Source organism: Drosophila yakuba, chromosome 2L (assembly GCF_016746365.2).
Source record: "Drosophila yakuba strain Tai18E2 chromosome 2L, Prin_Dyak_Tai18E2_2.1, whole genome shotgun sequence".
NCBI classification, from domain to species: Eukaryota; Metazoa; Arthropoda; class Insecta; order Diptera; family Drosophilidae; genus Drosophila; species Drosophila yakuba.
The window spans coordinates 20484617-20508397 of NC_052527.2; the positions used below are offsets into that span (position 1 = coordinate 20484617).

Genomic DNA, 23781 nt, shown 5'->3' on the forward strand with positions numbered 1-23781 from the left:
ATTACACTTTATATGGTCGGAAACGTTTCCTTCTGCCTGTTACATACTTTTCAACGAATCTAGTATACCCTTTTACTCTACGAGTAAAAGTTTGTGGCAGACACTTTAAAATTCGCGCCAGAAATAGGAACTCCGATAAATTAGCTAGATTTTCGTGCCTTAATATCGATGCTACCGAATGGCTATCGATCGGACTGATAATGCGACAGTGTGGCCAGATCCGAAGTTTTTCCATTTCTTTGTTAATGTTACCCGGTAGTATAACAAAATTAGTTATCCGCGGATTTTTTAGGCCATGCTGAACTGGCCCCACCACCTGGTCACTCTTATTGATCAGTTTATCGGTTGTTATTTTTCGCTCCAAGTCTTGTCTTCTCGGCAAAAAACAATAAACAAATCGCACAGCCCCAAAATGATCAGTGGTCTGTAGGACTGGGATCAACCTGTTGCTCGGCTTAACTGTGCTGGAAAAGTGGACTTTCGGCGCGGTGCTCTTTTCCTGCGACTGCTGGTGCGTGACCTATTTATGTAACCTGTTTTTGAAAAAGCATATCCCGCTTTCGACGGGTGTTAATTAAACGGTTGTGGCGAGAGCGATTCCAATTAGAATTCGGATTCGGTGACCGAAAAGGGGAGAGTGCAAATTCTGAGGCGCCAATTAAGGTAGAGAGTGATTGGAAAACAGAAAAGAAACGAAAAGAAAAGAAAAGAAAAGAGTGCATTAACCCTGCCAATCTGTGTGTGTAAGTGTGTGTCTGGTTGTGGCTAGAAAAGCTAATGGGGAAAATGACAAGGGTCACAACGACGGTTCCGTGTAACATCGATTTTATTGCATTTCAAGACGGAGACGTGGCTGCATTGCATTTTTATTACTTTAGGCGATTGACCAAATTAAATAGCTACGCTTCAGGTTTCGTTGCTAGAACGGTACTAACATGCACACTACAAGCGCAGCCCGACTCTCTCGCACGCACACACTAACAGGTACACCTGCCGAAGAACTGCAGAGCGAGCGAGAAGGAGAGATGCGTAAAGAGCGGCTCACAGTGCAACACATTCATGGGTGCTGCTCCCGCTCCCCCCTCTGCCACGACCCTTTTCCGACCGCTCTTACCAGTGCGCTCTCTCCCTCTATTTCTCCTTGAGCTTGAACCAGGCTGCGGCACTGAGAAAAACGATGTCAAATCAAAAAGATTGGATTTCAATTATAGTCTTATAGAAGTTCGTGGCCAACCTTTAAAACAGTGCAAAGTGTGTTTTGCATTTATGTATGTATATCAGTTGAAAACGGTTTTTTTTAATTATCTATGATGATTATTATTATGAAAACTATATATGCATCAGATTTCTGAAAGTATTCTAACATCTAATCTAATCAGCCAGTTGTATTATTTGTAGCTGTCTATTATTTCTTCTGATTTATGGATTGTAAATCACTAAGTAAATTCCATTCATATCACTGTTAATTTCGCATATATGCAAATTGATCACAAAGCGCATGCTTTTTTTTTACCAGTGCAGCGGTTAAGAGTTCTATAATTGACAATGACAACAAAAACGCAGGCACACTTGTTTGTCCAGTTTGGTGTTCTTGCTGTTGCACAACGGGACATTTCGTGTGTGGACAATTGGAAAACCCTTTTTCAAATAAACGCTTTTCATTAGCCGGTTTTTGTTTCTTCTCTCCATCTCAACCTTTTTTTGCGTTTTCATTTGGGTTGTTGGATCGTTTTTGTTGGTTTGCTGGGGGCTTTCGCGCACGCAGCGACTTTCTGTTTGTTTGGTGAAACTTTTTTAAGGTCTTCTCTAAATACATAATAAAGAAACGAACATAATACTTTGCCCATTTTGTTGTTGCTGTCGCTGGTGAGTCGTTAAATTTTTTAGATTTCAGTTGTTAAACCAGAAGCAAATTGTGTGAGAAAACTACGCTTTGCGAAAAAGAATTCTAAAGGATAAAGAAGTCTACTATTTAAAAAAAAAAATTTTTTTTTAAATACTTTTACTGTGCAGTCAATATAATGAAAAAGTAAATTAGCTTGTTCCCTTGAATCCCTTCCTATTTCATAAATTAGATTTATTATTAGCCATCTTATCATGAGAAATCTAATTCAAAGGTCAATAAAACAATAAGGACTTAACTACATTGCTCCAATAAACGTATAAATAAGGTAAAACACATAGGGTCTTTTGGTTAATGAGACAAACATGAAGTTTTGTGGTAGGAAATGTTTTTATGCCACAGGTTGCTCAAAAGTGTCAAAGTCAAAGTTAATAAAAAAGGGGTTATATTAAAAAAATTTTGCAATAAAGCATTACATTTGTATATGTTTGTAGCTAATATATGGCCGAGTGTCTGTATGTAGAGTAGATGGCATAAACCGTAATTGTACGTGGCTGCCACACACGAACTTTCACTAATGACTCTCGATGAACTTTTGGATCACTCACAACTCAGTCTACTAAAAACGCACTCTCTTACTCATATATGTATAAACAGTCGTACATGTGTGTATATACATACGGTTGCAATAAATGCACATAGATACGTGCCAGTCGTTCGTCACTGACGGGCACTATCACCATTCGATGCTAAATCTGCAAAGCCGGAAATTCTTAGACACTCTTTGCTCGATTCTAGGGTTTTAATCGTTTTTGGTCATGCCCAGATTTACGTCTGCCTCACACCTCGATTTACACCTTGTTTGATGTTTCGCTGCTTATCTGTGCTTGCGCTGCATGAAAATTCTGATAACAGCAGGTACGACAATTAGGTAATGGTTTTTAAATAATTCGGCCATGACTGCGCTTAGTTTAAGTGCTCTATTCACTTGCAAAACAGTTAAGTGCAGAATATGAAAAAAGCTTAAAGTACTAGTAGAAGTGAAGATCGCCTCTCAACAACATTTGTTTAAAAATCAATCCCAAAGGCACAATGAATACAAACTAAACAGAGCTTCGAATAAAATGAATATCGAATCTTTTCCGGGTTCTACATTTAAGTAATTGAGGATAGTGGGGATAGTAGAAGGCAATGAGGGAATTAAACTATTAAATTGGGTGCTGATAACAGACCAACGAGTATTGAGCAATATTATTCAATATATGTACATATGTATCAGATAAACGCTTGAACTCCAGCCGACAATTCAGGTTGCTATATGGTTGTGTTCGAGTGTGGATCGCGAATAGATGGGTTCCCTATGTGCACTAGACTTGTATTTTGACCGGCAGAGCGTAACCAGACTGGTATGTGTACGAGTATGAGTATACGTGCCGCCGTGTGCCACTAAATTTGGTTGCTCCGTAGCTGTTGCTGCTTTTTTGTCTGGCATGTTGCAATTACCGTGGAGCGGAGAGACGCCTCCCAATGAGTAACTACACCACGGATGATACCATGCCACACCATACCTGTGCGGAGGCAGCCGTTAGTCCATGTGCTAAATGATGGATGGGGTGTCCAATTGAAAGGCGGTTTCGATGGTAACCGACTGGGAAATGGGAAATGACGCCAGTTTGAAATTCTGAATCATGGCTGGCTTCGAAAATTAAGTAGTTCGCTTAAAAAGCTGATCTACAAGTTGATTGTATAAGTTTTACTGGGGCTTTAGTCGATCTGATCCGTGTGCGGATTCCCAAGCTTAAATGATTAATATAAAGATTAATGGTTGTAATCAGGCTCTATAATCAGCTCACATTTGCTTGCTTATGAGCAGTGTTTTCCAATACTTTAAAGGCAGTGAAATTGGTTATTATAATTGTACTATTCATTTTCTTTACTTCTAAACAACATATTTAAAGGTTCCATTTACCCTAACTATAACTTGTCAGTATCAGCACCTTTCTATTTTTTTTTCGTAAACATTTACTTAAAAATGGCTCAGTTTTCTATCGCCTTAAATCGAAAACATTGTTAAACTACTGTCGAGCCGTACAAAGTAATGAAAGTAAATTTTTTCAATGAAAAGCAAGTAATTTGCATAACAAACGCAGCTCATTGAGACCTTCGATTTCGGTTAGACCCTCTTTTCAGGTGGTTCTCGTGGCCAAAGCTGATTGTTCGAAGCGACTGAGGCTAAAAAGTGAAAATAGCTCGATGGCCTTTTTTGCATGTCTAAAGGTTTAAAGGTGTTAAGGTTTATTTACTTTTTTATAGGATTTTCGGTCACGTATCGGTTCGTTTGGGTCGGGTTGGTTTCCCTTAGTTTAAGAAGAAAAGAAGTATCGAAAGTATGAGTTTTGTGGATGCGTTAAAGTTTGATGACTAATTCGCTGTTGATTTTGTGTTGTTAATGAGTTGCCACCTTTGCTGGCGACTCGGGGAGCAGAGTGTGTTGGCCAAATCGAGGAAAGAAAGACGTTTACCTCGAGCTAGGAAAGCGATTTGATAGCAAGAACAACAAAAAGAGACGACGGACCACAAACGAAGACAGCGACAAGTTGTGAATTCTTTCAATTTACCGTAAACTTCACCTTAATTTTTTTCCCATTCGAAGCCGGTTTTTGTTGCCACAGGCGCTAACTCGTATTTTGTTATTGTTGTTCACGGCCAACGCCACTTGTTGTCTTTCTTCACAGAAGAATAACCTAAGCGGCAGCAGCGAAGAGGAACGGGCCTTAGTCCCTGGATGCCAACCCAGGATCAGTAAATGAAGGACGACGAACATGGTGATCGTAACACGTGTAAGTATCTCACTCCCTAGCACTCCTAGGCCCGCAGTGGGGGAATCACTTCTTATCGAGGTACTCCATCTTTCTCACCTTACCCTGCGCCATGAGCACCAGCACCAGCACCAGCTAACAGAAGCAAAAAGCGGAAGTTCCACGCCATGGCTCACTTCAACTCCCGTTACTCTTCAACAGTGGTGGATGGAAATATTTGATGGTTTCATCAACGTACTTTAGAAATCATTGGAATCCTATCGAAGTAGTTCTCCATTTTTTAACCTGTTTAGTTCTTCAACTGATTTGCTCTCTTCCCATCTACATATTTGTTAATCATTATACTTTTTATACGCATCTAGCTTTTCCACCTTTTAATTAATATCAATATTGAATTCTGTTTGGTTTTAATTGTTCTGAGATAATTGGCTATCTATTAATGTGATAATAGCTTTCCTGTTCGAAACTCTCTCTATAAGGTTTTTACGGAAAACCTTTACATATTCATCCAATGCGCCCACCACTGTGCATTGCCCATATCTGTCCATGGTATTACTATTTTTGTTGCGTTCCGCTCAAGTGACTTTGACAACAAACAGCCTCGTAAAGAACTGAATGTCAAATTGTAAAATCGTAAATTGGTTAAAAATGGTAAATTTGTATACACGCCTCTAATCGACAGGGTGACTACATCTGGATAGAGCCGGCCTCTGGGCGAGAATTCGATGTGGCCATTGGAGCACGTGTCGTCTCCGCTGAGGGTCGTCGCATCCAGGTGCGCGATGACGATGGCGACGAGGTGTGGCTGGCCCCCGAGCGCCGCATCAAGGCCATGCACGCGTCCTCCGTCCAGGGAGTGGAGGACATGATATCCCTGGGTGATCTGCACGAGGCCGGCATATTGCGGAATCTGCTCATCCGCTACAAGGAGAATCTGATATACGTAAGTGGATCTATATGTATGGCATTCAAATGCAGCTAGGTACTTTAATTGGTTTTTCCTGTACCAGTTTAGAGTTAACCACTAGAAAGAAAAATGTTTTTTAAAACTATTGAGGGTAAACTTAAGAAAATGAGCTCGATAATATCGAATTATGTTGCGTCATCGTTACCTACTTAATATTTAGTGTTTTTCAGTTTCAGCCTCCAATTCCTTATCGTGCCCCATTTATAAGAAATTGAAAGAAAAAAGTAATCACATCGGCGGCAGGCGTTATCTTTCTAAAAACATAAATATGTACCACGAGATGAGATTTAACGTTTATAATTTTCATTATTTCAGACTTACACCGGCTCTATACTGGTTGCTGTTAATCCCTACCAGATTCTGCCCATCTACACGGGCGATCAGATCAAGCTCTACAAGGAACGAAAAATCGGAGAGCTACCGCCGCACATCTTTGCGATTGGCGACAATGCGTATGCGCATATGAAACGATATCGCCAGGATCAGTGTATCGTCATTTCCGGAGAGTCGGGAGCTGGAAAAACGGAGAGCACAAAGTTAATCCTGCAGTATCTGGCTGCGATTAGTGGCAAACACTCATGGATCGAACAGCAAATCCTCGAGGCGAATCCCATTTTGGAAGCTTTCGGAAATGCAAAAACCATTCGCAATGACAATTCATCGCGGTAACTACTATATGCATAGAATCTTCATCACCGATCTGTCAATAATCAAATGAATTCATTTGCAGCTTTGGCAAATACATAGATATACACTTCAGTGCTAATGGCGTGATCGAGGGAGCCAAAATAGAGCAATACCTGCTGGAGAAGTCGCGAATTGTTTCCCAAAATCATAGCGAACGCAATTATCATGTCTTTTACTGCATTTTGGCAGGGCTATCGTCAGATGAGAAGAGCCGCCTTGATCTTGGCATGGCTGCTGATTACAAGTAAGTAATTGTCTCCATCTTCAATTAACATTATTGATTTGGATTTCATTTGCCGCATAAAAGATACCTGACTGGTGGCAATAGCATAACATGCGAGGGACGCGATGATGCCGCCGAGTTCTCAGACATTCGATCTGCCATGAAGGTTTTGCTCTTCTCTGATCAGGAAATCTGGGAGATTATTAAGCTCCTGGCTGCCCTTCTCCATTGCGGCAACATCAAGTATAAGGCGACGGTGGTGGATAATCTGGATGCTACTGAAATACCAGAACACATAAATGTGGAGCGTGTTGCCGGTCTACTTGGACTTCCCATTCAGCCGTTAATAGATGCTCTAACACGTCGAACGCTTTTCGCTCATGGAGAAACCGTGGTGTCCACTCTATCGCGCGATCAATCCGTTGATGTGCGCGATGCCTTTGTAAAAGGCATATACGGACGTATGTTCGTGCACATCGTTCGAAAGATCAATACGGCAATTTTCAAGCCGCGCGGCACATCCCGAAATGCTATCGGAGTTCTAGACATCTTTGGATTTGAGAACTTTGATCAGAATAGTTTTGAGCAGTTTTGCATAAACTATGCCAATGAGAATCTGCAGCAGTTCTTCGTGCAGCATATATTCAAGCTTGAGCAGGAAGAGTATAACCACGAAGCCATCAACTGGCAACACATTGAGTTTGTAGACAATCAGGATGCGCTCGATTTGATAGCTATTAAGCAGCTCAATATTATGGCTTTAATCGATGAGGAGGCCCGGTTTCCCAAGGGCACCGATCAGACGATGCTGGCCAAGCTACACAAAACCCATGGATCGCACAAGAACTATTTGAAGCCCAAGTCGGATATCAACACCAGCTTTGGACTGAATCACTTTGCCGGCGTGGTGTTCTACGACACACGAGGATTTCTAGACAAAAATCGGGATACCTTCAGTCCTGATCTATTGCATTTGGTTAGCCAGAGTACTAACAAGTTCCTCCGACAAATCTTTGCTCAGGACATAGAAATGGGTGCAGAAACGCGCAAGCGGACACCCACACTTTCCACACAGTTTCGAAAGTCCCTAGATGCGCTTATGAAGACGCTCAGCAGTTGTCAGCCATTCTTTATTCGTTGTATCAAACCCAACGAGCTGAAGAAGCCAATGATGTTTGACCGTGGCTTGTGCTGCCGACAGCTGCGATACTCGGGCATGATGGAAACGATCCGAATTCGTCGCGCTGGATATCCCATTCGGCATGGGTTTAGAGAGTTCGTCGAGCGTTATCGATTCCTAATACCAGGAGTTCCACCAGCTCATCGCACGGAATGCCAGACGGCCACTTCGAGGATTTGTGCTGTAGTTCTGGGCAAGTCCGACTATCAGTTGGGCCACACCAAGGTCTTCCTCAAGGATGCCCACGATCTGTTTTTGGAGCAGGAGAGAGATCGCGTGCTGACGCGAAAAATCCTTATCTTGCAGCGCAGCATTCGCGGTTGGGTGTACCGACGAAGGTTTCTACGCCTAAGAGCTGCTGCTATCACTGTGCAGAGATTTTGGAAGGGCTATGCCCAACGTAAACGATACAGAAACATGAGAGTGGGCTACATGCGTTTGCAAGCGTTGATCCGTTCTAGGGTTCTGTCACATCGTTTCCGCCATCTACGGGGTCACATTGTCGGTCTGCAAGCTCATGCCCGAGGATATTTGGTGAGGCGGGAGTATGGTCACAAGATGTGGGCCGTCATAAAGATACAGTCTCATGTGCGGCGAATGATTGCCATGCGTCGCTACCGGAAACTTCGCTTGGAGCATAAACAGTTTGCCGAGGTTCTTCAGCTGCGCAAACTGGAGGAGCAGGAACTGCTACATCGCGGCAATAAGCATGCCCGAGAAATCGCCGAGCAGCATTATCGAGATCGATTGCACGAGCTGGAGCGTCGGGAAATTCAGGAGCAATTGGAGAATCGTCGTCGAGTGGAGGTCAATATGAATATTATCAATGATGCCGCTCGCAAACAGGAGGAGCCGGTGGACGATGGCAAACTGGTGGAGGCCATGTTTGACTTCCTTCCCGACTCCAGTAGCGATGCCCCTACTCCGCATGGTGGACGTGAAACGTCCGTGTTCAACGATCTGCCTCACGCGCAAACCGTCAACCAAGACGATATCATTGCACCCATACACATATCCGAGGATGAGGAGGATCTATCGGAATTCAAGTTCCAAAAATTCGCCGCCACCTATTTCCAAGGAAATGTCAATCATCAGTATGCTAAAAAAGCTTTAAAGCATCCCCTACTTCCGCTTCATACGCAAGGCGATCAACTTGCTGCCCAGGCATTGTGGATTACTATTCTCAGATTTACAGGGGATATGCCAGAGCCAAAGTATCACACAATGGATCGGATGGACACCACTTCCGTCATGTCAAAGGTCACAGCCACCTTGGGACGCAATTTCATCAGGAGTAAGGTGAGTTTAAACTTTAAGCCGCACATTAGTGGTTCGCTTCATTTTTGTTCTTTCAGGAATTCCAAGAGGCTCAGCTTATGGGCCTGGACCCAGATGCTTTCTTGAAGCAAAAGCCACGATCGATCCGCCACAAGCTTGTATCCTTGACGTTGAAGCGGAAGAACAAACTGGGCGAAGATGTGCGTCGGCGACTTCAAGATGATGAATACACGGCGGACAGCTACCAATCGTGGCTCCAATCCCGTCCAACCTCCAACCTTGAAAAGCTGCATTTTATCATTGGCCATGGTATCTTGCGGGCGGAGCTGCGTGACGAAATATACTGTCAGATTTGCAAGCAGCTGACGAATAATCCTCTGAAATCCTCACATGCCAGAGGTTGGATTCTGTTATCTCTTTGCGTTGGATGTTTTGCTCCATCGGAAAAGTTTGTTAACTACTTAAGGGCCTTTATCCGTGAGGGTCCCCCTGGTTATGCACCGTACTGCGAGGAGCGACTGAAGCGAACGTTCAACAATGGCACTCGCAATCAACCGCCTTCGTGGCTGGAGTTGCAAGCCACGAAATCCAAAAAGCCCATCATGCTGCCTATTACTTTTATGGATGGAAACACAAAGACTCTGTTGGCAGATTCCGCCACCACGGCCCGCGAACTTTGCAATCAACTTTCAGACAAGATAACTCTTAAAGATCAATTTGGTTTTTCCCTGTACATAGCTCTGTTCGACAAAGTAAGTTCTTTGGGAAGTGGCGGGGACCACGTGATGGACGCCATCTCACAATGTGAGCAGTATGCAAAGGAACAGGGCGCTCAGGAGCGGAATGCCCCGTGGCGTCTCTTCTTCCGAAAGGAAATCTTTGCCCCTTGGCACGAACCCACGCACGATCAGGTGGCCACCAACCTAATTTACCAGCAGGTGGTGAGAGGCGTTAAGTTTGGCGAATACCGCTGCGATAAGGAGGAAGACTTGGCCATGATAGCTGCGCAGCAATATTTCATCGAATACTCGACCGATATGTCTATGGAGAGGCTGTTTACTCTTCTGCCAAACTTCATACCCGACTTTTGTCTCAGCGGTGTGGACAAAGCCATCGAACGTTGGGCTGCTTTGGTTCTACAGGCCTATAAGAAATCCTATTATGTCAAGGACAAAATTGCACCCTTGAAAATAAAGGAGGATATTGTCAGCTACGCCAAGTACAAGTGGCCCCTGCTCTTTTCTCGTTTCTACGAAGCGTATCGAAACTCCGGTCCGAATCTGCCCAAAAACGATGTTATCATTGCCGTGAACTGGACCGGCGTTTATGTGGTGGACGATCAGGAGCAGGTTCTGTTGGAACTGAGCTTCCCCGAGATTACTGCCGTGTCCAGTCAGAAGACCAACAAAGTGTTCACCCAGACTTTCAGTCTTTCCACTGTTCGAGGTGAGGAGTTCACCTTCCAGAGTCCCAATGCGGAGGATATCCGAGATCTAGTTGTCTACTTCTTGGATGGCCTGAAGAAACGGTAAGCAGCTCCCGAAGATCCAATATGTACGAACACCAAATAATAATATTTAACTTTGCTTTCAGCTCGAAATATGTCATAGCCTTGCAGGACTATCGTGCGCCTTCAGATGGAACCAGCTTTCTGTCTTTCTTTAAGGGAGATCTGATCATACTGGAGGACGAATCCTGTGGGGAATCAGTTCTGAACAACGGCTGGTGCATAGGTCGTTGCGATCGTTCCCAGGAGCGAGGAGACTTCCCCGCCGAAACCGTGTACGTGCTGCCCACCCTTAGCAAACCGCCTCAGGATATTTTGGCTCTGTTCAACATCGAGGAGGCGCATCATGGACGACGCCTGAGCATGGCTTCCAATGGTGGTGCTGTGGAGCCTAGGGATCGACCTCATACGCTGATGGAGTATGCCCTGGATCACTTCCGTTTACCACCAAAACGAACAATGTCGAAAACACTCACTCTAAGTTCAAAACGGAGTGAGGAACTGTGGCGCTACTCCCGGGATCCCATTAAAGCACCGCTGCTACGCAAGTTGCAAAGTAAGGAAGAGTTTGCCGAGGAGGCCTGTTTCGCCTTTGCCGCCATACTGAAGTATATGGGAGATCTGCCCTCCAAGCGTCCGCGGATGGGCAATGAAATCACGGACCACATATTTGATGGACCCCTGAAGCACGAAATTCTGCGCGACGAGATCTACTGTCAACTTATGAAGCAGCTAACGGACAACCGCAACCGAATGTCCGAGGAGAGGGGCTGGGAGCTCATGTGGTTGGCCACGGGACTGTTTGCCTGTTCGCAGGGATTGCTCAAGGAATTGCTATTATTCCTGCGCACCAGGCGTCATCCCATTTCACAGGTAACGCTACTGATAAATCTTGTAGTTTTACTTAATACTACTCTTTAATAACACCACAGGACTCAATGCATCGACTACAAAAAACTATACGCCATGGACAGCGTAAATATCCGCCGCATCAGGTGGAGGTGGAAGCCATACAGCACAAAACCACACAGATATTCCACAAGGTCTACTTTCCGGACGACACAGACGAGGCCTTCGAAGTAGACAGCTCCACTCGGGCGAAGGATTTCTGCAACAACATCTCGCAGCGCCTATCGCTGCGCACCAGCGAAGGTTTCTCCTTGTTTGTGAAGATTGCCGATAAGGTAATTTCTGTTCCCGAAGGTGATTTCTTCTTCGATTTCGTACGCCATTTGACCGACTGGATTAAAAAAGCACGTCCCATACGAGATGGAGCCAATCCGCAGTTCACTTATCAGGTCTTCTTCATGAAGAAACTGTGGACGAACACAGTGCCAGGCAAGGATCGGAATGCCGATCTTATCTTCCACTATCATCAGGAGTTGCCCAAGCTGTTGCGTGGCTATCACAAGTGTTCCAGGGAGGAGGCGGCTAAGCTAGCTGCTCTAGTCTTCCGTGTGCGTTTTGGTGAAAATAAACAGGAACTGCAGGCCATACCGTAAGCACAGATCATCCTACAACTGAGAAAACATTAGAAAACAAAAACATTTTTCAGGCAAATGTTGAGGGAACTTATTCCGTCGGATATTATGAAAATGCAGAGCACTAGCGAATGGAAGCGATCGATTGTTGCATCTTATAACCAGGATGGCGGCATGACTTCCGAAGACGCCAAGGTGGCCTTCTTGAAGATTGTATATAGGTGGGTTTCTCAACGTAATCATGTTTCTATACATGCTTATTTCATTTCAATATATTTGCTCAGGTGGCCAACTTTTGGATCCGCTTTCTTTGAGGTGAAACAAACCACCGAACCGAATTATCCCGAAATGCTTTTGATAGCCATTAACAAGCACGGCGTGAGTCTCATACATCCAGTGACCAAGGTAAGAACTTATAAATTGATTACAATATAAACTAAGAAGATAAGCACCTTTATACATACTTTTGCTCACATTATTTTAAAAACTGATAATATTTTAATATTTTGCTTATTTGCAGGACATTTTGGTAACGCATCCATTTACACGCATCTCGAATTGGTCATCAGGCAATACATATTTCCACATGACCATCGGAAATCTGGTAAGGGGCTCGAAACTGTTATGCGAAACGTCGCTCGGCTACAAGATGGACGATCTGCTGACTTCATATATCTCGTTGATGTTGACCAATATGAACAAAAATCGAACCATTCGAGCCAACTAGTAAAACCTACACATAACGCAAATATTTATAATAATTATAAATTACGATTGCAATAACTTATAAAAGCCTAGTACTTTATAGACTTAAATCATACTTAATACCCACCTCACTTTATTCTAATGGCATTCCCTTTTCAGAGAACTCATTCCAATTTTGGTCTGGTTCAGCTATCGATTATACCAAACCAACTTTCAACTATTGTTTTTAGTATTTGTATTTGTATAAATTTTGCAATTACACTTTTAGGTATTCTTATGGCACATTCCGGTTAAATATTTAATACAATGTTTTGTATGAAGAAAAGGTCTTACATATTTTTATATATGCATTTGTATCTACACATTTTGCACCTATATCTTTGTATATCCTAACTGCATATCTGTACTGATGACGTTTTGTATCAAATACATAGAAATGTTCAATTATTTAATAAATTATATACAAATTATTTTGAATTTAATATGTGTTGAATGGGATGCATTACCTCTATTCCAAAGCAATTAAGTTTCGATATCAACGGCCAGAAAAGTAAACTTCTCCTATTCGTTTGGATGTAAACACATGAGCTTTGTCCTAAGTTGGATCGTATAGAATAATGTGTTAGCCTATTTTCATAAATAATTTACTTTTGCAAGCTTCATGACGCGTTAGCGTAACATATTTAACTTAAAAATTTAGACAAAAAATGGTGTGCTATCACAAGCGTTAATAATTCATTAAAGTCATTAATAATATATTAATCTTATGTAAATATCTTTGTTGGGTCATAACAATAGAATTAAATAAGTTAAATTGTCGGTAACGACTTTGAAAATAGTTCAGGTCACCCCGCATATTTTGCAATCAATAATCCAATCTTGACCTACGGTTTTGGATTTACCATGCAAGGAACGGAATACGTGTCCAAAGACTTGTGAATACTAATTTTTAATGTACTGGATTATATAGTTTCCCTTGATTTTCTTAGCTGACTCCCACGCCACCGATTTCCCACGCATTGTATTTTGCGAGAATTTCCATTTTTCCAAAGCGTGTGAAAAACAGCAGCAGTCGGCAGGCGAGCGACTAAAGACGGCAGGTAGACTTAGATTTTTCAAGATAATTATCTTTTTAGTAGACGGTATGAAGTTGTGTAGCAGTCCTGAGAACTTTTAGAAACTGCTGTCTCCCCCTTTCTAAAAACCGACCACAATCATCGCACTCACCTATCCAAACAGTGGGGGAGAAAGAGGCCTGGGGAAATGTAAAGGAATTGTTCATTAAAAATTCCAAACTAATTTCATATTCAACTTCTTATAAGAAGGCGGCGACCTTAAGAGGTTGCAGTTCCAATTGCCAGAGCCAAAACTTTTGGTGGTGGTTTTTCCATCATAATAAACAAGCCAGTTTTCCTCACGCAACCGAAGTTCGTTGTTTGAGTCTTTTGTTCCCATCGCCCGATGCAGTTAAATCTTAGGGGTTGCAGGCCAGTTCCTATTGGCTGACTCTGATAAGAAATGTGTCTCCCAAGTGCAAGATGAGATTAAATGCTTTGCCAGCGGTCACCTTCTGATTCCGTCGAGCGGAAGTAAGCGATAATTAATTCAAAACTGCGAATCTTAATTTGTAAATCTGTAAAGACACCAGCAACGACGACTGCATAAATATTCAACAAAGGCCGTAAAAATTCTCACAGCAGCTGAGGAGCGGCTTTTTGGGCTGTGAGAATATTCTGCTCCTTAGCTTGGCCAAAACGGAAACAATAGTTTTATATATATATGTATGTATATTTGCTTCTTAGCTTCGCGTTCAGCAATTCCAGACCAAACTATAATTAAAGTAGGTCCGGCCAAGGGGGTTGAGGCAAGCCAACGTGGGAAGAGCTGCACTTGTTTTGTTTAAAAATATTCACACGATACTGGGTAATATTCCCACAGCAATTTAAGGCAACCAATCCTCCCCAGCTCTCCACTTCAGACCTAACAAGAAATGCTGAACCCGAAGAATCACGCTAAACCAACAACATATAATGACATGATTTGATTTTTCTTTTACGGATTTCTTTTTTTTTATTTATGTTAGGCATTTCGCTTACTCTTAAACAATTCGCTGCTTTATCTGGTTGCGATTTTATTTTACAAAATAATTTTTCGGGATTTTCAATGCTACGAATTTCCAAGGAGTTGGTTAATAAAAAAAATATCAACAAAACTGTATATACAGAAAGAAAATTTTCCCACTAGACTTTGTCATTGCTTTTTAGAAAGTTAAAGGGGGAAATGGAATGTTTTTGTAGCGTGGCTACTGGCTTTTGTATCATTAAGATTTCTGATGTATTTCGCAGTATTTTTTTCATTTAAGTCTTTGGAAATTCATAGCAAAGAAAATCATAAATATTTCAACCGCTCCTAAAAATCGTCTATAAACTTACATAAATTGTATATTTAACTAGAATTACATGTTTTGTGTAAAGGTATATTCATGCACATACAAACGTATATATGTCAGTGAGCTTTTCGAGTTATTTACATAGTTTTATGGGGCATTTACAAATCTATTGGTTCCAAACTAGCACTAGATACATGTATATAGGATGATTTACTTTAGAGAGGATGGGACACATTTTGGTTTACGTCATGAGGGGTGAAAAATTAGTATGAGAAAAATTGCCAATCTACAAACTAAGGACTTCAATAAAAACTATAAACTTAGGATACATATACGTGCGATGCAATAATCCTGCACTCAGGATAAGCCGCTACCATGGCTATTCCATTGCACTTCTGAGATTGAGGGCAGAGCCTGATGCTGCTGCTGTTGTTGTTGCAAACCACCGCCGCCCGGCGAACCCGCATTGTTGCTGTTATTATTGTTGCTTATGCTAGTGATGTTATTATTGTTATTGTTCTGTCGCGCTCGCATCACATCCTCGGCCTGTGTGTTGCAGTGTGGCCGAGGACCTGGTTCAGGTGTATACGTGAAGGTCAGACCGGTGGCATAAATGATTCCATCGTTGCGCACCAGTGAAATGGGCACCTGCGTGGGTTGACGTACCTGCAAAGAGCATTACAAGAAGAATTTATAGTATGTATTTCAATGATTTACATTGGTAAGCCTACCCAAAGCCATTCGCCTCGAAACTGCGAAATCTCTGGCACCACACATAGCAATGTCTCCGTGCAGCGGTACATAGTTTCCGCCTCCACGTCGCCAAACCACACCTGCAGATGAGGCGTAAAGTTATCGCCACTGAGCTCTAGCATGGCCACATCCCCGCCGCCATTGAGATTAAGGGAATTAACGATTGGCACTGGAGTGACTGGGGAACTAAAAGAAAGCACGTCGTGAAAACTTATCCATCGAGTTGTAAGTAAGCCATACTTACGCCACAGGACCCATGCCCTCGTAAAACTGGTACTCAGCCTTGTCGGTGGATATGATGGTCCAGCAGGCTCCGTCATTGATCATCTCTTTGTTGGGCTCCTTGGGGCAGGGCGTGGCCTGGAACTGTATGATTTTCTCCTGCGACAAACAGAGATACATCCGGTCCGTGTCCTTCATGTAGAAGGCGCATTTGTGCAGCTGGGAAACGGGATCATCGGCTTCCAGCAAGGCCATCTGCTTGTCTACCTTCCGGATGATCAGACGTGGCAGGGCCATGCCCGTAACAGAGCATACCAGTTTGACCGTGGCTCCGTAATGAATGTAACCATCGCGAACCTGAAACTCCTCCGACTCGGACTCATTGTCGTCCAGCAGGTGTATCGTAAAAGCTCCCCATTGTGTTGACGACGCGTGAAAGTGTCCGTTCTCCACATGAAGATAACGGGTGGAGACGGTCTGGGAACGCAGGCGATTGAACAGGGCTACATTGGTGCCGCTGGCTATGCACAGGTCGGCATTCTTCAGCGATTGTTTCTTTTTGGACGGCTTCGATATCACCTTAATCCGTTTCGAGTTAAAGACGCCGATGTCATGACCATTTCCGTAAAACATCTTCACCGACAGCATAAAGTGTTTTCGCTTGTCCGAGTCTGAGATGAAGAGCGTTTTGGCCGCACAGTACTGCTTGCCATTGAGATCCAGCTGCTGCATGTCCTGGTCACTGCTCCCGATTCCGATGAAGGCGCATAGTTGTGCCCCTTGTTCGCCTTCCCCCTGCTGCAACATCTCCTCGTACCGCCGGCGCCAGCCACTTCCGAAAAGATAAATGCACGGCGGTGGGCAAAAGAATCGCTTCTCATTGCCATAGGACTTTTGGGCCACCTGGAATTCACACAGGCAGACACACGGTGGTGCAGGGAAAATTCAATTAGTACAAATTGCCATCCAGATTATCGGAAAATCATATCAAAACCGCAAGCAAGGCAGCTTTGTTAATTTTCTGTAATTAATTTCAATTATTTTCATTGCGGACTGGACTGGGCTCGCGTTGCTCAATTTGCGGGCAGTCGAGTGTGAAGGATTCGCATTTGGCGGCAGTCGCCGCTTGAAGATCGCCACCGCTAAAAGCAACCGCGACAATTTGATTCCATTTTTAAGTCTGCCTTCGCAATAAACCGCAAAAATGTAACACTTTAAAGTGGACAATTGAAACACTAGCACTATTTAATAGTGGGTGGGGTTTGCGGTGCGGACTGACCGATTAGTTAAGAATTCAATTAAAAAAATAACTTTTTTCATGAGCTAAACTGTCAAGGATAGGTAGGATCTTCAAGAAAGGGACACATCGTTAGATTTTTAATAGAAAAATAAAACTTGCATCTTTTGTGCTAACCGGCATTCAATCAATGGTCTTTTGTTAAAAAAGCCACTTAAGGTAATTATAATTTAAATCAGAAGTCAAGCTATTTCTTCATATCTATCTTTTGGCTTTAACTTTTTAAAAATGTGTTTCAAACGTAAAATAGCGTAATTATTATAATTATTTGTTCCACAATAGCTTAAATAATAATTTTAGCACAAGCACCTGGAAACACAGGCTTAATTAAGGAAGTCCTTCCGTACCTTGGCATGCAGGATAACGATGACCATGTCGTTGCGCTCGCGCATGTACTTCTCCATGGCGTCCCGCGTGAGCTTCTTCTCCTCGATGTGTGGCCGATAAGGACCCGGCAGCAAGGACATTTGCATTTGTTGTTGGTGCTGCTGTTGTTGTTGTTGCTGCTGCTGCTGTTGGTGGTGCACTTGCAATTGTTGTTGCTGCTGCTGCTGCGACGACGGCGTCTGCGGACCGGGCAGTCCAAAGTGCGGCATATCCTGGCTCTGTTGTTGCCGCTGCTGGTGTGGATCGAGGGGCGAACTGTTGGGATTTACAACCGCAGTATCGTAGGCAATGGCGGGCGGGGCGGCGTTTAAATTAAATTGGCTGTAGCTCTTCATTTATGCACATGTCTTTTAGCATTGAACTGATTGGAATTTTGTTTATATGTTTCCTATTATTTCGGTTTTGGCTATTTGGCAAATTCGTTTGGCACTTTATACACTGTTGTTGTTGTTGCTGCTGCTGTATGTTTTCTATTTTGTTATCCTGCTGCACCAACACACACGCAGAGCAGCTGTCGTTTCTCTCACGCACTCTCTTCCTCTTAATCGCGGATTGGCTTTGTTGTTGTAGCTCTGGCTGGATTTGCGGCTAGCTGCGGTTCACGACTAATCACACATATTTCAGCGTTTTGGGCAGATCTTGACTAGCGACTAGCGGTAGTAGCGGCTGGCTTCTGTTTAAGGCTGCAACTAGCGCTCGAGTTATATTTATAATATGCTACAAATAAAAAAGCGACTGAGGATGTTGATGTTGTATCGATAGTCCGATAGACGCTTATTTATAATAGTCGCTGCCTACCGGCGATATGTTCGGCGCTTCGCAGCACTGATACTGGTATTGAATTGCAATGGTCATTTGGCTATATTATAACCAACTTGACTTAGCTAATATATTTCTAATTCTAAATACATTTATATATATATTCCCATCACATTACTATAAAAGAAGTTCCTCCATTTATTTTGTTTAAAACTATTTTAGTCAATACTTTTTATTGCCGTGCATACAGATATCGATTTTCTACCATTTAAAATTCAAGGTACAAGTTACCAACCTTCTCTTAACGGCACATGTCATTTTAAAATGGGTCGTGGGAATGTACACATTGATGAATCTTAGAGGCAATTCACGACGTCGAGCTTATATGTTACCTTTGAGTGCAGTTAATTGGCAGAACCGCACACTTAGCAACCAAATTTGTTAATTATATATAAGTATGCAAGCTATAAGTCATTATTAAATGAAGCTGGCGCAATACATATATAGTGAATTTTTCTTGCCAACAGCTATAACCACTGAATATCACTTTAAACTCGATAGACAGATACAATCGATATCACCGCTATATTTTTGCTGCACTGCCATATCTAACTTGTGAAATCAAAAATCGGTTCCGTGAACTTTTAAGATATTCTAGAAACACCGCAACAATGGAGAACTTCAAGGGTCTGCAGAAATCCCTGTATATATGGACGGATAGCGCCGATTTGGACAAGCGTGTGCAGCAACTAAAGTCGGCGACCGGCGGCGATGTGGCCCTGGAAAATGTGCACCGCCTGTCGTTTTGTAAGTTGCGGTGTGGTGTCTGTGTGCTGTTTTGTCTAGCTAGTGAGTCAGCAGATTGAAATCAATGGTCTTTATGCATTCCAGCTTCCTATGCCAACTCCAGTTTCGACCTGATTGTGATCGAGTGCGCGCAGCTGACCGACAGTTACGTAAAACTGCTGCACATGCTAAAGCCGAGTGGCAAACTGCATTTGGTGTCCTTTATCGGACCGGCGGCTAGTTTGCTGCAGGAGATCAAGTTATCCGGATTTATAAACTGTCGTGAAGACTCTCCAGATGCTCTGACCGCCGAGAAGCCTGGCTACGAGACGGGATCCTCAGCGAGGCTGTCTTTCGCTAAAAAGAACGCCAGTGCAGTCAATGTGTGGAAGATAAGCGGAGACGATGAAGAACTGATCGATGAGGAGGAGCTGCTGGACGAGGAGGACAAACAGAAACCGGATCCGGCTGGTCTACGTGTCTGTAGCACCACGGGCAAGCGCAAGGCATGCAAAAACTGCTCCTGCGGCTTGGCCGAGGAATTAGAGACTGAAAAACAGAGCCAGAAGGCTAACGAGACTGCGAAGTCCAGCTGTGGAAATGTAAGTTCTTTTATACATTTTCAATATTCGTGATTTTAACTGATTTCATTTCTGTAGTGTTATCTGGGAGACGCCTTCCGCTGCTCTACTTGCCCCTATTTGGGCATGCCTGCCTTTAAGCCTGGTGAGAAGGTGCAACTGGGCGACAACCTCCTGAAATCCGACATTTAACTTAGGCTCACCATACACCCAATCAATCACATTTCAAATAGTTTATTAAGCTGACTTACTAACAAACAATAATGTCATAATGTAAATACAAAAATGCACCGCGTCACAAACACAGCATGTAGATGTAAATATCCAAGTGATCACATTTCGCATGGAGTACCTTTGATGAGATCGCGGTTCTGGCCCATCAAAATACGATAGTTGACGGCCGAGGGATCGAGTTCCTTGTACAAATACGTAGGCATCTTGTCGGATAGCACCCAAACAGTGCCCTCATTGTCGATTTTCATGTCATTAGGAAAGACCAGGGTGTGCGAATCGGAATCGATTAGCCCCTGGGTGTCGGGAGTGTAGGGACGCTTGATGTTCCAACAGGCGATGGCGTCTTTGTTCACCTGCGTATAGAAGATGACGCCGGTCTCGGGATCAAAGACCTCAGCGGTGGACTGGCCATTCATGCCACGGTCACCAACGTATTTAAAATCGTAGTACGAATCGCCACCGGTCACGTGCGATTCGTTCTGCAGCACTCGGTTCGAAACCTTAAACTCCTTGGTACTGGCCAAGGCATGGAAGTAAATGTCCTTGGAGTGATCTGGGTTCATTGGACCCACGGCCAAGCCGAAAACGCCATCCGTCCACTGAAAGTTCACGCCGCCGACATTGAAATCTCCCTGCAGCGGATCAAAGTGGAAGAAGTTGTGCTTGACGCGATAGGATTTGTCGTTCCTCAGGGAGTACACAATCACGCCGTAGGCACCCAAATCCGGGATGTAAGCAAAAGTATCTTGGCACTCTGAGCGGTCTGCATCCACAACCTAAATATTAATGTATTCTATCAGTTTAGAATTTGAAAAATGCGCCTATGAATACTCACAATATTCGCAAAGAACGAGTCCTCTTTGGTCTGATCAGCGGGAATGGTGAAACGGCGCAGTAAGGTATCCGTTTTCAAGTCGAATACCAGGATAGAATTGGGTGTAATCTGCTTGGGACTGCCCAGGATGTCGGCCAAGCCAGTATCGAGCACCCACAGGCGATCGCATACGTCCACTTGAATTCGGAAGGTGGAAATGACAGTGGAGTTGTCCTTCAGCTGGATGCCGGCATCTTGAGCCTTATCGGCATCAAGACGTCCACCGGATGGTGTCTTTTGGTCCTGTGGCTGCACATCGATGGGCAGCTTGTTGGCCTCCCAACTGGGATAAGGGTGAAGCTTTGGCGACTTCTCCGTCGAATTGATATCGATATAATTGAGGGTGGCAGCAACACCAGCCTTCCATCTACATAAATAGAAAGTAGATCATTTAATACAGAGGAGATATAAATTAAAATTTTAAGCCACGAATTTGCAATTTAGACTTCTTAGTTTATTACTTTTATTTAATTCTAAGGCTTTGGCAAAAAAAAGTTTATTAGATTAAAAATGCCAACTATCTCCGAAAAATTATAACTCAATGGATATTGCCTAATATTAGCTACAGATTTAATTTATATCTTAGCCCAATCAGATAAAACATAGCCGGCAATTATGGTTTGTATAATTACAGTGTTTTACATGAAAACATTACACTGATGGGAAAATATGTAGCATATATTTCGGAATGTTTTTATTATAGAATGTTGTTTCATTAATGTGAAAAGCAAACAGAATCTTGTTTTGGTTATTCATAGCTCTCTAATATCAGAAAGGGTTTCGGGGCTTTTTGGGCAATAAGCGCATCGGTGGTAAATCCCAAAAAGATGACGTCACAATAATTTTGTTTACTAGTTATCGAGATTGCCTTTAATGGGGTCTGTAATATTCCACAGAATTTTCCGATCATGTGTTTTCTCTTATTAATTTTTTAATTGACTTCATGTAACGATTTGCATTTAGAAACCACGATTTAAAATGCAAAATGGACATACACAAAAGAAAAAAAAATAATAAAGTTAACTAGCCAGCGAGAAAACCGGTTTCCCCTTTTGACGCTCGATGATTTTGCAAGTCTAGCTTGACATTTAATTACAAACCAAGCCAACAAAAAGGTAAATAATAAGAAAAAAGAAAATTCAACTACGCATTTTCGTAAATTTGATGTCTGTTTTCGGTTTTGAATTGGGAAACTTACCTTGGCACAGTGACAAAGATTTTGTTTTGCCAACGCTCCACGCCCAGCGGCAGGTTGTTCTCCTCGATGTAGTGGCCATTCGACTTGGCCTCCGCCTCGGCCTCCGGAGTGGGCCAATCGAAGGCCAGATGTTTCCACGAGAACTTCTCCTCCAGTTTGGCCGATGAAATCCGGCTTAAGCCGCCGAAAAGGCAGAACATTAGGCCCAGGCTCACCATTCCTAGTCGATTCATTTCGGAGCTGTGGCTTTCAATAGATCGTTTTTGTGGATTGCTCGTTTCTTTCTTGGGATTTCCGTTCACTTTCAGTTGAGCCCGCTAACTGCAAGAGCTTAGATCGGAGTCAGGCTTAATATGCTGGCTTGGATCCAAAACAAGCTGAGCTTTAAGCTCAGAAATCAGAGATCGGAGACCGTTGTGTTATAATCTGTTATATCAAAAACCCAGCTGCACCTTAATGGATGGGCTCGGACTTAAAATTAGCAACAAAGCCGGAAGGATGATCTGGAATTTACTTGGTACTAATTTAAAATTACCTTTTTACTCGCCTTTTAAGTCCACCTCGAATATAATCAATCGAACAGTGAACCTCGTTTTCAGTTAGTAACTAATGGGTCAATTGTGGTAATATTATATAAAAAGGAATTCAAAAAAATGTTTGGTTCTGAAGGAATTGGTTTTATATCAATTTATTTATTGAACTGATTTATAAATGAGTTGCCAAAGCATTTACATATTTAAAATAATCTTAAGAATTTTCATATGATTATTACTAAACTGCATAAACAATTCAAGCTCTGATTTATAAATAAAGGTTATTGATTCCCTCATTTAAAATGCAGCACGGGTGGGGTGCAAAGTAAATGTTTGCTTTTAAGAACGATTTGCATTTCAAGAAACAAATTTGTGGACGATAATTATAAAGTCTCAAATTTTAAAAGCAAATGAACTTTAAATTTTAATGTTACCTTTAATTAAAGCCTAAGAATATTTATAGATAATAATAATAAGAATAAAAACACTTAAATTGTTCAAACCAACAATTAAAACAAAAGTAGACTCAGATGGCCTATTTGTTTATGTGGTAGATAAGAAAACAGTTTACTTTTTCATTGACATTTGTGTTGATTTTCCTGTAAATTGTGAATTAACGATCCAACCCAATAAATAAAAGTAATTTATTTGTTCAATTCTGTTTTGTGTTTTGCATTCAGTAAAATTCTCATTTATATCGTTTTATTAAACTTTAAATTAATTCGTTAGTGTTACATTCATAAGGACGAGTTTTTCATTACTTTGATCGTTTGTTTTTCCTGCATATTGCTATTATTTGTCATGGTTCATAATTATTTTGCTACTAACAGTTGAATTTCACTTTCTTGTGTCTTCCTTTGAAATAATTATTTGCTTTTTCTATTTACTCGTTTTTATATAACAATTGGATGGCTAAACTGTGTCTTACTTTGCTAGAAGTTCTTCTTTCGGCTGTGATTTGAGGACAAAAACAAACAAGAGAAAACGCTATAGTCGAGTTTCCTGATACCCGTTACTCAGCTAGTGGAAGTGCGTAGGAGAAATTTTAAGGGGTAACGACATATGTCCTCGCGACATA

At 42.4% G+C, this 23781-nt stretch overlaps 4 protein-coding genes across 4 annotated transcripts; 2 read left to right on the top strand and 2 right to left on the bottom strand.

Moving 5' to 3' along the window:
- The first annotated feature begins 329 nt into the window (after positions 1–329).
- LOC6529039 (myosin-VIIa) lies at positions 330–13149 on the top strand. The gene is made up of 12 exons (XM_002090034.4): positions 330–511; positions 4579–4683; positions 5345–5605; positions 5945–6294; positions 6360–6560; positions 6624–9018; positions 9075–10525; positions 10591–11377; positions 11437–12002; positions 12060–12206; positions 12270–12390; positions 12506–13149. Exons 2-12 carry the CDS (start codon positions 4666–4668, stop codon positions 12710–12712), a joined length of 6504 nt encoding a protein of 2167 aa, XP_002090070.1. The 5' UTR covers positions 330–511; positions 4579–4665; the 3' UTR covers positions 12713–13149.
- A 1964-nt stretch (positions 13150–15113) lies between these two features.
- Positions 15114–18507, bottom strand: LOC6529040 (suppressor of hairless protein). Its single transcript, XM_002090035.4, has 4 exons — positions 17699–18507; positions 16077–16957; positions 15811–16018; positions 15114–15745 (listed from the first exon to the last, which is right to left on the bottom strand). Exons 1-4 carry the CDS (start codon positions 18071–18073, stop codon positions 15437–15439), a joined length of 1773 nt encoding a protein of 590 aa, XP_002090071.1. The 5' UTR covers positions 18074–18507; the 3' UTR covers positions 15114–15436.
- A 584-nt stretch (positions 18508–19091) lies between these two features.
- LOC6529041 (anamorsin homolog) lies at positions 19092–20185 on the top strand. Its single transcript, XM_002090036.4, has 3 exons — positions 19092–19304; positions 19389–19885; positions 19943–20185. Exons 1-3 carry the CDS (start codon positions 19169–19171, stop codon positions 20054–20056), a joined length of 747 nt encoding a protein of 248 aa, XP_002090072.1. The 5' UTR covers positions 19092–19168; the 3' UTR covers positions 20057–20185.
- On the bottom strand, positions 20083–22502 carry LOC6529042 (protein yellow-like). The gene is made up of 3 exons (XM_002090037.3): positions 22171–22502; positions 20934–21339; positions 20083–20874 (listed from the first exon to the last, which is right to left on the bottom strand). The coding sequence occupies exons 1-3, from the start codon at positions 22401–22403 to the stop codon at positions 20197–20199; spliced, it is 1317 nt and encodes a 438-aa protein (XP_002090073.1). The 5' UTR covers positions 22404–22502; the 3' UTR covers positions 20083–20196.
- Positions 22503–23781: the final 1279 nt, after the last annotated feature.

Bases quoted from the DNA above. Each gene is read 5' to 3' on its own strand.
- LOC6529039 (XM_002090034.4), top strand. The intron at 5,606-5,944 runs GTAAGTGGATCT...TCATTATTTCAG, and splicing joins ACAAGGAGAATCTGATATAC to ACTTACACCGGCTCTATACT. The intron at 12,207-12,269 runs GTGGGTTTCTCA...ATATTTGCTCAG, and splicing joins TTCTTGAAGATTGTATATAG to GTGGCCAACTTTTGGATCCG.
- LOC6529040 (XM_002090035.4), bottom strand. From the start codon at position 18,073: ATGAAGAGCTACAGCCAATTTAATTTAAACGCCGCCCCGCCCGCCATT. The intron at 16,019-16,076 runs GTAAGTATGGCT...GCTTTCTTTTAG, and splicing joins GAGGGCATGGGTCCTGTGGC to TTCCCCAGTCACTCCAGTGC. The intron at 15,746-15,810 runs GTAGGCTTACCA...TGCTCTTTGCAG, and splicing joins TTCGAGGCGAATGGCTTTGG to GTACGTCAACCCACGCAGGT.
- LOC6529041 (XM_002090036.4), top strand. From the start codon at position 19,169: ATGGAGAACTTCAAGGGTCTGCAGAAATCCCTGTATATATGGACGGAT. The intron at 19,305-19,388 runs GTAAGTTGCGGT...TATGCATTCCAG, and splicing joins TGTGCACCGCCTGTCGTTTT to CTTCCTATGCCAACTCCAGT. The intron at 19,886-19,942 runs GTAAGTTCTTTT...TCATTTCTGTAG, and splicing joins CGAAGTCCAGCTGTGGAAAT to TGTTATCTGGGAGACGCCTT.
- LOC6529042 (XM_002090037.3), bottom strand. From the start codon at position 22,403: ATGAATCGACTAGGAATGGTGAGCCTGGGCCTAATGTTCTGCCTTTTC. The intron at 21,340-22,170 runs GTAAGTTTCCCA...CTATTTATGTAG, and splicing joins ATCTTTGTCACTGTGCCAAG to ATGGAAGGCTGGTGTTGCTG. The intron at 20,875-20,933 runs GTGAGTATTCAT...ATTAATATTTAG, and splicing joins ACTCGTTCTTTGCGAATATT to GTTGTGGATGCAGACCGCTC.